We start from the raw sequence: 12,914 nt of genomic DNA, 5'->3' as shown, positions 1-12,914 counted from the left end.
CCTACCATTTTGTTCTAACTTTACATGATTCTCTCTCACCAATCCAAACTGATTTGTTATTGTAACATAGTATTTTTCAATTTCATTAAGTTGCTTGTGATAATCTTCTTTAGCTAGATGGTGTAAATGAGCCTTTTGTTCCTATTTTGAACAGTAATTTTGAGGTTATACATATAAAATAAGCATATGCATACATGTATAACAACTTCTGAGAGCTGTCCTCTGACTTCCATGTGCATGCCATGGTACATGTATTTATGAAGATACGATCATTAAAGTTTTAAAATAGAATGACAAGGAGCCCGACAGATGAGTCAGCAGGTAAAGGCACTTACCACCACCATGGTGAATGGTTTCAATCTCCAGAACCCACATGGTGGGAAGAAAGAATCAACTGTCAGTTTCCCTCTGATCTCTTAGGTGAGCACATGCTCCACCCACCCCACCCAACACAAGAAGTAAGAATGCAATAAAAGATGGGATGACAACAACAAGAACAACACTTTGCAGTGACAGGAAGAAACTTAATATTATAGAAAATGTACTAATAGTGGAGACATAGTTGGTAAAAGTTGTATCCTACTCAGAGGAGTTAAACTACAAATTTATATAAATTTACATCGACTTAAGAGGTTACTATTAGCAATTACTAAACACTAGAAAACAATGAACCATATTTAAATATCATTCATTCCTCACTTAAGAAAGAGATTTACACTAACTTTTAGCAGATAAATAAAAATTTAAAGAACAATTTCACTGGATTCTAATAGAATGTTTTCAAGTCAAGAGAATTTTCACCTGGAATCCGCAGTTGCATAATCTTTAGGAGAAGACAGTTTATTGCATATTAACTTGTGACCCTACAACAGTCTCCTTAACCTTTCAGTTAAAAAGTAGGAAGTAGGTGCTTGATGTCTACGAAAGTTAATGACCTCCCTGGTAAAAGACACAACAAAGTTTGGAGAGTCCCTTCACAGGCGCTCCCTAGTCATAAGGCTCCATATGTGTTACACTGAAATATACTTATTCCAAAATTCCTTTGCTTGAAGCCAAAGTAGAATCCAAGGAAAACCAAGTTTCATTGATTTACATGATATAATTCTACGTTTTAGATACTGCAACTTCTTCAGTGGCATGATAAATAAATACTATTAAAATGTCTAATCCCACAGGCACCTATAACTCTGAGCCATTTGTGGCCATTTGAACCTGTGAGCAGGAAGCATGCGCACATAGGCACAAATATATACAGGCCAACAATATAAACTACAAACATTTTATTCTGAAAGAAAACATGTTGTCACTCTGAAGTACATCAAAACCTTCAACAGTGAAACTCTGTTTTAATTTGACAAAGACATCTTTCCTCTAAGTCTTTCCTTAAAGAATAATATACAAAATGGAAGCCAAACATGGCTTAAAGGTCATGTTTTATTCCATTAATCAGACAGTAGTTACCGTCATAACAGTTATCTGTGACTTTAATTATGCACAATATCAGTTACTTGGTACCACTGAATAGGATTTTCTCGAGTGACCAACTTGCAGTAATGGTTAATTTCATGTTCCAAATTTGCTCTCCACTCAGTGTTTCTTGCTACATTCTTATTAGTAGTGACGATTATTTTTCCAAGGTGAAACACACAAAAAGTATTTTGATTCATAATGTGTTCATTTCTATAGGGACAAATCTCTATCTTTACAATCCACCTTTACAAGGAAGTCAATTTCTTGAACTCCCGTAGACTGGCATTTGCTAGGACTTAAGTGCTCACCTTTAGGGAGTCATGGACATCCTTAAACTTTCTCAATACTATTTTACAATTATTTGTTTTAGGACACTGCTGTTGTGCAAGTTCTGTCTGGACACTACTGGGATATCTGTCTTGTCACCTGTGCTAAAGAGGACAGACGACAGTGTACTGCTCTCATAAAGGAAGAGTAAGTTTGAATTTTAAAAAGTCATAAAAATTATTTAATAACAATAATAAACTAAGAATTATATGACAAATGCATAACAATGTTTGGAAAATACAAAATTTTTAACTGTTATAAAAATATTGCTCCTGAATGGACATTAAAATACTAAAAATATTCAATATATAAAATAATTTTAATGACAAGTAATATAATGCTTTCGACTTTCAGGAAAAATATGACTTATCACTCACTAACAAAAAACTTGGAGATATTTCCATGTTTTTTAAGATTATGAGTATCTGTTTAATGAAATTTTGAGCTGGAATAAAATAAAATACATTTTCTATGGCCTTTGAACCTTCACTTGTAGCCTTATCTCCCAGGTCGAAGGGCACTTTATTCAATTTCTCTATATTTTGTGTAAAACCACTGTAGCGTTGAAGATGACTTTCAGCACAAATGTCATGGTACTTACAGCTAAGCTGGAATCTAGTTTTTCAGCTTCTTAATTAAAATCACTTTAAAATCGTCCGACAATATTATCTTTATTCTCTCCAGCTGAGTAGCAACAGAACCTACACATCTTTTATTCAATCAAGCCTAACAATCTTTCTATGAGCTCTTTCATTTTTAACACCTCAAAACATTTTCAAGAAGCAAAATATTTAATACAGTGTTCAATGTTATAGCAATGATCTTCATTTACTATCTATGTGGTAGAAAAGTATACGCAAAAATTAATTTTACTTGCTTTACAGTTTATTCCAAAGAATGAAGACTAGACTAGCATAAGCCCAGCCAAGAAGCCTTCTGAACATTTAAGTAGATACAGTGACAATTCTGTTCAAATAAACACACACACACACACATACACACACACACACACACACACACACACACACACACACACCTTGCTGAATCAAATACAGCCTCAAGGGGAAACATCAAAATAAGTATTCCATGAGATATTATTATGAAAAATAAATACTAATTTTTAAGTACACAGAAATAAAAATAACAGCAATACTTAACAATAACAAGTACCATATACTAAATGTAGAGTAACAAAGGATGAACGTTGCCACATATCTTTATTCTATAATATGTAAGCACTAAGAAATCTGCAAATAAATTTATAAAACTTATCTAAGCTCTAATGTCTTTGAAATTGTGGCAGTCTTTAAACTGTAACACTATCTAGAAGCAACTATTCTACTTTATAACTAAAAGTCTCAAATTACATTACAACACTACCATCGATCTTGTGTACTGTCCTAGGTTGTAAAAAAGTGTGATTTTCTTACCATTTCACTCACTTTCTTCTGTAAAGAATATTGAGAAACCTTGAAAAAAATGGAGAAAATTTTCTATTAAAATTCTTTACTATAAATTTCTTTTGACATCAAAACTGCTTGCTACCAACTGTGGCCTTTATGTCTTATTACAGTATTTAGTTGTTTGGTTTTGTTTTTTCAACAGCAGCTCTCTTTCTTACAACACTAGTGCATTTAAGCCAGTATGGTGTCGTGTGACTATAAATACAGCTCTTGGCAGAAAGACCAAGACCAGTCTCCGTTACACAGTTGAGATCCTGTCTCAAAAAATACATCCCTCGCCCCTGTTAACATATATTTACAGGCCTACTATCGCTACATATGTTCCTGGGATACAACACAAATGGAACAGATCCCTGGCTGTAAGGGTGTCTTTTCTGGTGCAGTAGCAGTAGAAGAACAGTAAGTATAAGTACTACACTATGATAAAGAATGACTACTTTTAAAAATGTGATAGACAGCACCTGGTAGTGTTTGACATTTGACATTCACTGTTCATTAGAAGAAATAGGAAAGTACAAATAAACAAAAGACAAAAATTATTGAGTTAAAAAAAAAAAACCTCAAGCCTCACTGAATCCTAAATACTCTAGTACTTTCAGAGCTTTGGTGAATTTGATATGATATAATAGCAATCTATGTCCTATTCTATGAGACTCTTACAGCTTGTCACTGTTATATACAACATAGTATGCCAACATTTAACTTCACTAGAGTTTACCTATTCCCTCTCAGGTTTGTAGTTTGCCTAGTTTTCAGATTTTTAGTATTCTGAATTATTCTGTAATATGCTTATATTTGAATTTTATAGTTAATTATTTTAGTAGAATACATTTCAAAAAGCATAATTCCTTAAGTTTGTTATTAAAAAAATTACAAAGCTACTTTTTGTGTGTTTCCCCTTTAAGGGCTTCTACTTGTTTACCTGTGTACTTTGGACTCAGAAGGGGTCAGCCCCTCACTCCTAGGAATACTGAGAGACAGAGAAGCTACTTGAAAGGGAGGAACACAAAAGGGAGCCACTGCAGTCTCAGGGCAGAGGGAGTCCATCAGGGCTGGGACTGTGAGCTCTACAGGAAGGAACTGCTGGAGGCTGGGCCTGCTTCCAGAACACAGGTGAAGGACACAGAGTGACAGGCGTTTCACGTCTTCTTCATTTGCCTTTTTCTGCTTCTGCTGCATGATCTCCAAATCCCTGGGGCTAGAGATGATGTGCACACTGGTTCTCTGTTTTCAGTCAGAAGCAGAAGTCCTTCATCTCTGAGCCTTCCCTTAACCAAGTATCACCCTGGTTTTTTTTGTTTGTTTGTTTTTTATTTTGTTTTTTTTTCATATTTTTCTGGCAGGCCAGCTCACACTGGATATATTTTTTAAAAAATGTTACTTATCCCTCCAGAATAGCTGACCAAGTTAAACTCTAACCAGCCATGTGTGAATTCTCATTTTCTTCAATATACTTAACATTTGTTAAACTTTAAGAAAAATAAGATAACTGCTTCACATTGTCTATGAAACAAATGCCTTAGTCAGCTGCTATGACCTCAACAGAATACGTTATGTGTAAGTCACTTCTTCAGGATCTAGAGAATGCTTGCCCCCTGTCAGGAAAGTGTATTAATGTAGGTATTAGTGTAATAACAGTGGACCCAGGAAAAGCTTGCCCACTTTTACTGTGAGGAAGAAATAATTAAGTAATATATGTAAGTTAACACGACATTTTAAATATTGATAAGTAATAAAGAAGAATAATCAGGAAAAGCAATTTCATTGTATGGTCAGGAAAGACCTTCCTGAAACAGTACCTTTTGACTAAAGGCTTGAAATAGAAGAAAGAATATTTCAACAAGTTCAAAGTGCTTAACATGGTCAATAACCTCTTTTTGTTTCTCCGTTTCAAAGAACCAGAAAGCTCATGTGGAAAAAGGAAAAAGGAAAAACAGACAAAAATAACCTGAGAGATGGTAAAATGAAAATCTCTGTGAGTCCGGTAATTTGGGGTAGGGATTATATTTTTGCAAATTCATAAGGAGCTTCAAGCAAATAGGCTGATTGCTGTTGTAAAGGCTCTCTCTGATTTAAGTCAGCCCAAGCAGTGAACAGAGACGATGCTGGGAATGTATGTTATTGTAACCAGCCAGCCATTCATACAAATAGTGAAAGCATACATTTACTCTGCATGACATTACAACATGATGCTGTCATCTGCAAAGTTCATGCTTGAGAACTATGTAAATTATACAAAAAAGCATAATGTCTAAAATTATTTATTTACATGTATAAAACTATTAGAGAATACAAAGTAAAATTTTTAAGGTTGTCATTAAAAGATGATATGTATTTTTAGCAAACATAAGTGTATCTGTTTCTGAATAATATTGAAACCCAAACTAAATATAAATAAAATAAATAATATATAAATAAGATGTGGCATATGTAAGACTGAAAGTTACCTCTCTATCCATAAAGCAACAGTATACTTTCTCCTGGATAATTGGCACACTTAAATCCTCAGCCTAGGGCAAAACACCAGGAGGCAACACAGTGTGTACTAAAGCACAAAACCAGTCTGCATCTCTACTGACAGATAGGGTCCCACAAAGTTAAAGCATCTCTACACAGCAAAGGAAACAATTAACTGAATTAAGAGACAGCCTATAAAATGGGAGAAAATCTTTGCTAGGTATGTATCTTTAAAAGGACTAACATCTAGACTATACAAAGAACTCAAAAAACTATCAAAAAATCAAATCACCTACTCAATAAATATTTGTTAATAAGATTAACAATTTGTTCTTAAAAGATGAAGTACAGATGGCCAATAAAATATAAAAATGTTCAATCTTGCTAACTATTGGAAACACAAAAGTATATCATCCCACTCCAGCCAGAATGGCAGTTATTTAGAAAACAAACAATTCCAGGCATGATGGTGCACATCATTAATCTACTCACTCAGAAGACAGAAGGAAACAGATCTCAGTGAAGTCATGTACCACCTTGTGTACATGGTAAGTTCCAACCCAGCCAGAGTTACACAATGAGACGCTGTCTAAACACACACACACACACACAGACACACACACACACCAAAGATAAGAACAAAGGATAAGAACTATGTATATGAATGTTTACTAATCCAGATACTATGGAATCAGTATCTACCATATGACCCCACTGTATATTTACCCTGGGTATTTACCCTGAAAGACCCACATAACATCCCACAGAGATACTTGTACATCAATGTTTATGCGGCAACCCCATGTTCACTAAGTTATGGAATGAAGCCAGGTGTCTGCCAACAAAGGACTGGATAAAGAACTGCTGCTTCCACAAACATAACCTCACATCCAAATATGAATATAATGGGAAGCAATAATCACTATTCCTTAATATCTCTCAACATCAATGGCCTCAACTCCCCAATTAAAAGACATAGATTAACAAACTGGATACGCAACGAGGACCCTGCATTCTGCTGCCTACAGGAAACACACCTCAGAGACAAAGACAGACACTACCTCAGAGTGAAAGGCTGGAAAACAATCTTCCAAGCAAATGGTCAGAAGAAGCAAGCTGGAGTAGCCATTCTAATATCAAATAATATCAATTTTCAACTAAAAGTCATCAAAAAAGATAAGGAAGGACACTTCATATTCATCAAAGGAAAAATCCACCAAGATGAACTCTCAATCCTAAATATCTATGCCCCAAATACAAGGGCACCTACATACGTAAAAGAAACCTTACTAAAGCTCAAAACACACATTGCACCTCACACAATAATAGTGGGAGATTTCAACACCCCACTCTCATCAATGGACAGATCATGGAAACAGAAATTAAACAGAGATGTAGACAGACTAAGAGAAGTCATGAGCCAAATGGACTTAACGGATATTTATAGAACATTCTATCCTAAAGCAAAAGGATATACCTTCTTCTCAGCTCCTCATGGTACTTTCTCCAAAATTGACCATATAATTGGTCAAAAAACGGGCCTCAACAGGTACAGAAAGATAGAAATAATCCCATGTGTGCTATCGGACCACCACGGCCTAAAACTGGTCTTCAATAACAATCAAGGAAGAATGCCCACATATACTTGGAAATTGAACAATACTCTACTCAATGATAACCTGGTCAAGGAAGAAATAAAGAAAGAAATTAAAGACTTTTTAGAATTTAATGAAAATGAAGGTACAACATACCCAAACTTATGGGACACAATGAAAGCTGTGCTAAGAGGAAAACTCATAGCGCTGAGTGCCTGCAGAAAGAAACAGGAAAGAGCATATGTCAGCAGCTTGACAGCACACCTAAAAGCTCTAGAACAAAAAGAAGCAAATACACCCAGGAGGAGTAGAAGGCAGGAAATAATCAAACTCAGAGCTGAAATCAACCAAGTAGAAACAAAAAGGACCATAGAAAGAATCAACAAAACCAAAAGTTGGTTCTTTGAGAAAATCAACAAGATAGATAAACCCTTAGCCAGACTAACGAGAGGACACAGAGAGTGTGTCCAAATTAACAAAATCAGAAATGAAAAGGGAGACATAACAACAGATTCAGAGGAAATTCAAAAAATCATCAGATCTTACTATAAAAGCCTATATTCAACAAAACTTGAAAATCTGCAGGAAATGGACAATTTCCTAGACAGATACCAGGTACCGAAGTTAAATCAGGAACAGATAAACCAGTTAAACAACCCCATAACTCCTAAGGAAATAGAAGCAGTCATTAAAGGTCTCCCAACCAAAAAGAGCCCAGGTCCAGAAGGGTTTAGTGCAGAATTCTATCAAACCTTCATAGAAGACCTCATACCAATATTATCCAAACTATTCCACAAAATTGAAACAGATGGATCACTACCGAATACCTTCTATGAAGCCACAATTACTCTTATACCTAAACCACACAAAGACACAACAAAGAAAGAGAACTTCAGACCAATTTCCCTTATGAATATCGACGCAAAATACTCAACAAAATTCTGGCAAACCGAATCCAAGAGCACATCAAAACAATCATCCACCATGACCAAGTAGGCCTTATATCCAAAATATACAAAGAACTCAAGAAGTTAGACCCCAGGGAAACAAATAACCCTATTAAAAAATGGGGTTCAGAGCTAAACAAAGAATTCACAGCTGAGGAATGCCAAATGGCTGAGAAACACCTAAAGAAATGTTCAACATCGTTAGTCATAAGGGAAATGCAAATCAAAACAACCCTGAGATTTCACCTCACACCAGTGAGAATGGCTATGATCAAAAACTCAGGGGACAACAGATGCTGGTGAGGATGCGGAGAAAGAGGAACATTCCTCCATTGTTGGTGGGATTGCAAACTGGTACAACCATTCTGGAATCAGTCTGGAGGATCCTCAGAAAATTGGACATTGAACTGCCTGAGGATCCAGCTATACCTCTCTTGGGCGTATACCCAAAAGATGCCCCAACATATAAAAAAGACACGTGCTCCACTATTGCAGCCTTATTTATGATAGCCAGAGCTGGAAAGAACCCAGATGCCCTTCAACAGAGGAATGGATACAGAAAATGTGGTACATCTACACAATGGAATATTACTCGGCTATCAAAAACAATGACTTTATGAAATTCGTAGGCAAATGGTTGGAACTGGAAAATATCATCCTGAGTGAGCTAACCCAATCACAGAAAGACATACATGGTATGCACTCATTGATAAGTGGCTATTAGCCCAAATGCTTGAATTACCCTAGATACCTAGAACAAATGAAACTCAAGACGGATGATCAAAATGTGAATGCTTCACTCCTTCTTTAAAAGGGGAACAAGAATACCCTTGGCAGGGAAGAGAGAGGCAAAGATTAAAACAGAGACTGAAGGAACACCCATTCAGAGCCTGCCCCACATGTGGCCCATACATATACAGCCACCCAATTAGACAAGATGGATGAAGCAAAGGAGTGCAGACCGACAGGAGCCGGATGTAGATCGCTCCTGAGAGACACAGCCAGAATACAGCAAATACAGAGGCGAATGCCAGCAGCAAACCACTGAACTGAGAATAGGACCCCCGTTGAAGGAATCAGAGAAAGAACTGGAAGAGCTTGAAGGGGCTTGAGACCCCTTATGAACAACAATGCCAAGCAACCAGAGCTTCCAGGGACTAAGCCACTACCTAAAGACTATACATGGACTGACCCTGGACTCTGACCTCATAGGTAGCAATGAATATCCTAGTAAGAGCACCAGTGGAAGGAGAAGCCTTGGGTCCTGGTAAGACTGAACCCCCAGTGAACTAGACTGGTGGGGGGGAGGGCGGCAATGGGGGGAGGGTTGGGAAGGGAACACCCATAAGGAAGGGGAGGGGGGAGGGGGATGTTTGCCCGGATACCGGGAAAGGGAATAACACTCGAAATGTATATAAGAAATACTCAAGTTAATAAAAAAAAAAAAAAAACTGGTGCTTCTACTTTCAAAGGGTTCCAGAGGCCAAATATCTACTATGTAATGCCACTGCCAATATGGCAACTCATGAAGCAGATCCAGAGCCATGGCTTCCCGCCAGAAATGAAGGAGCAGGATGTTGGCACTCTGCCCATGTCTTGTGCCCAGGAGAGCAGGATGGATTGTCACCCTACAGCCTGTGCTTCTGCCAGTATCAATGTGCAGATGCCATTCTTGTAGCTCTTACCTGCAAGTTTAGCTTGAGTTACAGCATTTAGGGACCATTTAACTTAATCACTGCTAGTTTGCAATGTCTTTGTAAGAGTAGGGTTGGCAGCAATGCAATATGAAAGGCTAGGAGGTGGAGGTCACACTGTGTTCCTATGGAAACTTTGAATATTTTATATGGACTTCTATTCACTTTTCAGACATGATACTAATGAGTGCCCCTGAGCTGCTGAGCAAGCATTTGTAGCTTGTGCATTGGCAGAATGGGCCAAAAGCTTATGTTGTGACCCATTTTGAAAATAAAGTATCGGGGCTGGGGATTTAGCTCAGTGGTAGAGCGCTTACCTAGGAAGCGCAAGGCCCTGGGTTCGGTCCCCAGCTCCGGAAAAAAAAAGAACCAAAAAAAAAAAAAAAAAAAAAGAAAATAAAGTATCTTGAAATAAAAAAAGTGGAGACTTTACCTATAAAAAATTAAATTAATATGGTTTGCAAGAAAATTGACACAACTGGAGATGATCATATTAAGTAAACTAAATCAGTCTCAGAAAGACAAATATCACAGGTTTCCTTTCATTTTTGGTTCACGGGTTTTATAGAGACACATAAAATCACAAGTATATATGACAGGAAAGATGTGAAACAAGGTGAACATGAACAACTAACAGGAAATAAAGAGAACTAAGAGAGGAGAGGGAGGCATGGCAGATAGGCTAGGATATCATATACTGTATGAAAAATATCCTCTGTAGCCCAGTACACTGTGCAATGAGCTACTCTTAATTGCAAAAAAAACATTCAGTTATGCCAACACAAGGAAGCTTGTTTTTTTTATTATATTTCTATTGCAAAATAAACGTTATCCCACGGCAAACTGAAACCCTAAACTTGTAGCACTAAGCATAGAAAGACCCAGGCCACACTGCCTGAATGTATACACAACCAGGGGATTATCACTGACATTTTAAGATTCAGAAAAAAAGAAAGTATCATAAATGAATTCTGTAGGAAAAGTTATATGACATAATTTCACCAGAAAATGTACTTCCTGTGAAGAGGGCTAGCAAGTTAAAATTTATGAGCCACATCAAAAACAAGGACCTCCAAGAGGAAAACTCAGCAGGCAGACACGCAAACAGGAAGCCTTAACCCCCAATAATTAGAGATAAGAGATAAAAATCTCAAAGATATAAAATTATTTTTATATGATTAAAGACATAAAAGATAAAGTAAAAAGCATGAGAAAAGTATAAGACACTATAAAAAAGGGAGATTTGAAAGTGCACCAAATTGAACCTCCATAAAACAGAAATGCAGTTATAAAATGAAAAACTTAATGGGTAAGTTATATGACAAATAAAACATAGTTGAAAAATTAGTGAACTAGAAGATAAATGTAAAGAAACTGCATAAGATATGGCAAGCCCACAGAGAGGAAGAGAGTGAGAGCACAAAGGCATGTGAGATAGACCAAGAGGATTCAAAATGTATCTAAGAACATGGAAAGGAGAAAAGATGGAGCTTATTGGGGAAGGTAAAACGTAAAGTCTTCACAGCTTACTTTTTTAAAATCACAAATATTAATTTCATATCTCAAAAACACTTTGAATTATATAAAATTGGGAGGGTGGTAAATATTTTGGTAATAAGAATTATTATAATTCCACTAAGAAAGCTATATGTCTCTTCTTAAAGATTTAGAATATATATATATTATATTCAGTTTCATAGCATAATTCAGAGAAAAGTACAATATCCCATAGATTTTGTGCTCTTACACATGAGCAGCCCCCCAACTATTAACATCTCTTTCTCTCCTTCCCTTCTCTCCTCTCCTCCCCTCCCACACACAAATTATGTGCCTGTTACAATTACTGAACCTACAATGACACATTATCACTTGAAGTCCACGGTTTATCACAGGACTCACTCTTGAACAGTCTGTGGGCTGGGCAAACAGCACCACACAGAATACTTCCTCTATGGTAAAAAGTGTTCCGTGCTATTTTTTCTCCTGATATTTTTAAAAAATATTTAATTTTGTAAGAAATGGTCAAACTATCTCCGCAGCAATGAACATTCCAGTTGCTACCCATGCCTGACAGCACTTTCTGGTATCTGTGTTCTGGATTTCGGTTGTTCCAATTAACGTCCAGTGTTCTTTGTGATACTTTACTTTGGAGCTCCTCCATGGCATATAATGTGGACCATCTTCTCAGGCGTGTATATTCCACGTCTCTGTGCATCTTTGGTAAGGCTTTATGATGATCTGGGATGTATTTTTTTATTTGGGTTGCTTGCTTTTCTCTTACTGGGTTTTACTATATCTATCTCTGTATGTAATGACTAGCTCTCTGCAGTACAAGTGCCTTCTGTAATATTTTCTTCCTGTCTGTGGCTTCTTTCACTGTGCTGATAGAGTGAATTCCCCACTGCTCCAGGGTCATTTATCGATGAGGGTATAGTCTAGGACCTTTTGTGCAACATGTCCTCTGTCCTCTGTATAAAATGTTATTCAAATGTCTAAGCCTTATCCATGGATCAATACATACACATATTCACAACTCCAAGAATTCTGTTATGTTTCATTGATATGTCTGCGTGAGGCCTAAGACCATTAAGTTTCAATAGCAGAAAGAGAAACTTATTAAATATGACTTCAAACCTGACAGATTTGTGTCTTATTGTCTATAAAACTAGTAAGTTTAAATTTAGTGAGAAAATAGTGAAATAGAGCTATGGAAGTCACCTATCTCCTGGCTGCAATCCAGTTGATCAGGCGACCTATCTCCTGTTCATGCTTCTAGAGAGTCAACTCCTCTTCTCACGTACTCCTTCCACACAGAGTAATAATGGACACACCTTATTACCCAACAGAAATGATCTTGTTTGGGAAATACTAATATTGTTCAACTTCCTCATTTTACTTAAAGATCAAGAAATATAAGAAACCATTAATCCAGAAAATTATCTAGCCCTTTGAAAATAACAT

The 12,914-nt window shown here is 36.6% G+C and overlaps 1 protein-coding gene across 5 annotated transcripts in view; it reads right to left on the bottom strand.

Moving 5' to 3' along the window:
• Ccdc73 (coiled-coil domain containing 73) overlaps nt 1-12,914 on the bottom strand; it is a 141,818-nt gene that overhangs the window by 72,234 nt on the left and 56,670 nt on the right. For 4 of the 5 annotated variants that reach the window (XM_063284942.1, XM_006234667.5, XM_063284943.1 and 1 more), the window contains 2 exons: nt 3,228-3,266; nt 6-141 (listed from right to left, as the gene is read on the bottom strand). In XM_063284942.1, coding sequence (XP_063141012.1) covers nt 6-141; nt 3,228-3,266 — 175 coding nt within the window. The remainder of the gene's footprint in view (nt 1-5; nt 142-3,227; nt 3,267-12,914) is intronic. The other variant, XM_063284945.1, reaches the window with a different exon arrangement.

Source organism: Rattus norvegicus, chromosome 3 (assembly GCF_036323735.1).
Source record: "Rattus norvegicus strain BN/NHsdMcwi chromosome 3, GRCr8, whole genome shotgun sequence".
Classification (NCBI taxonomy): domain Eukaryota; kingdom Metazoa; phylum Chordata; class Mammalia; order Rodentia; family Muridae; genus Rattus; species Rattus norvegicus.
This window is presented reverse-complemented; position numbering and strand designations above follow the sequence as displayed.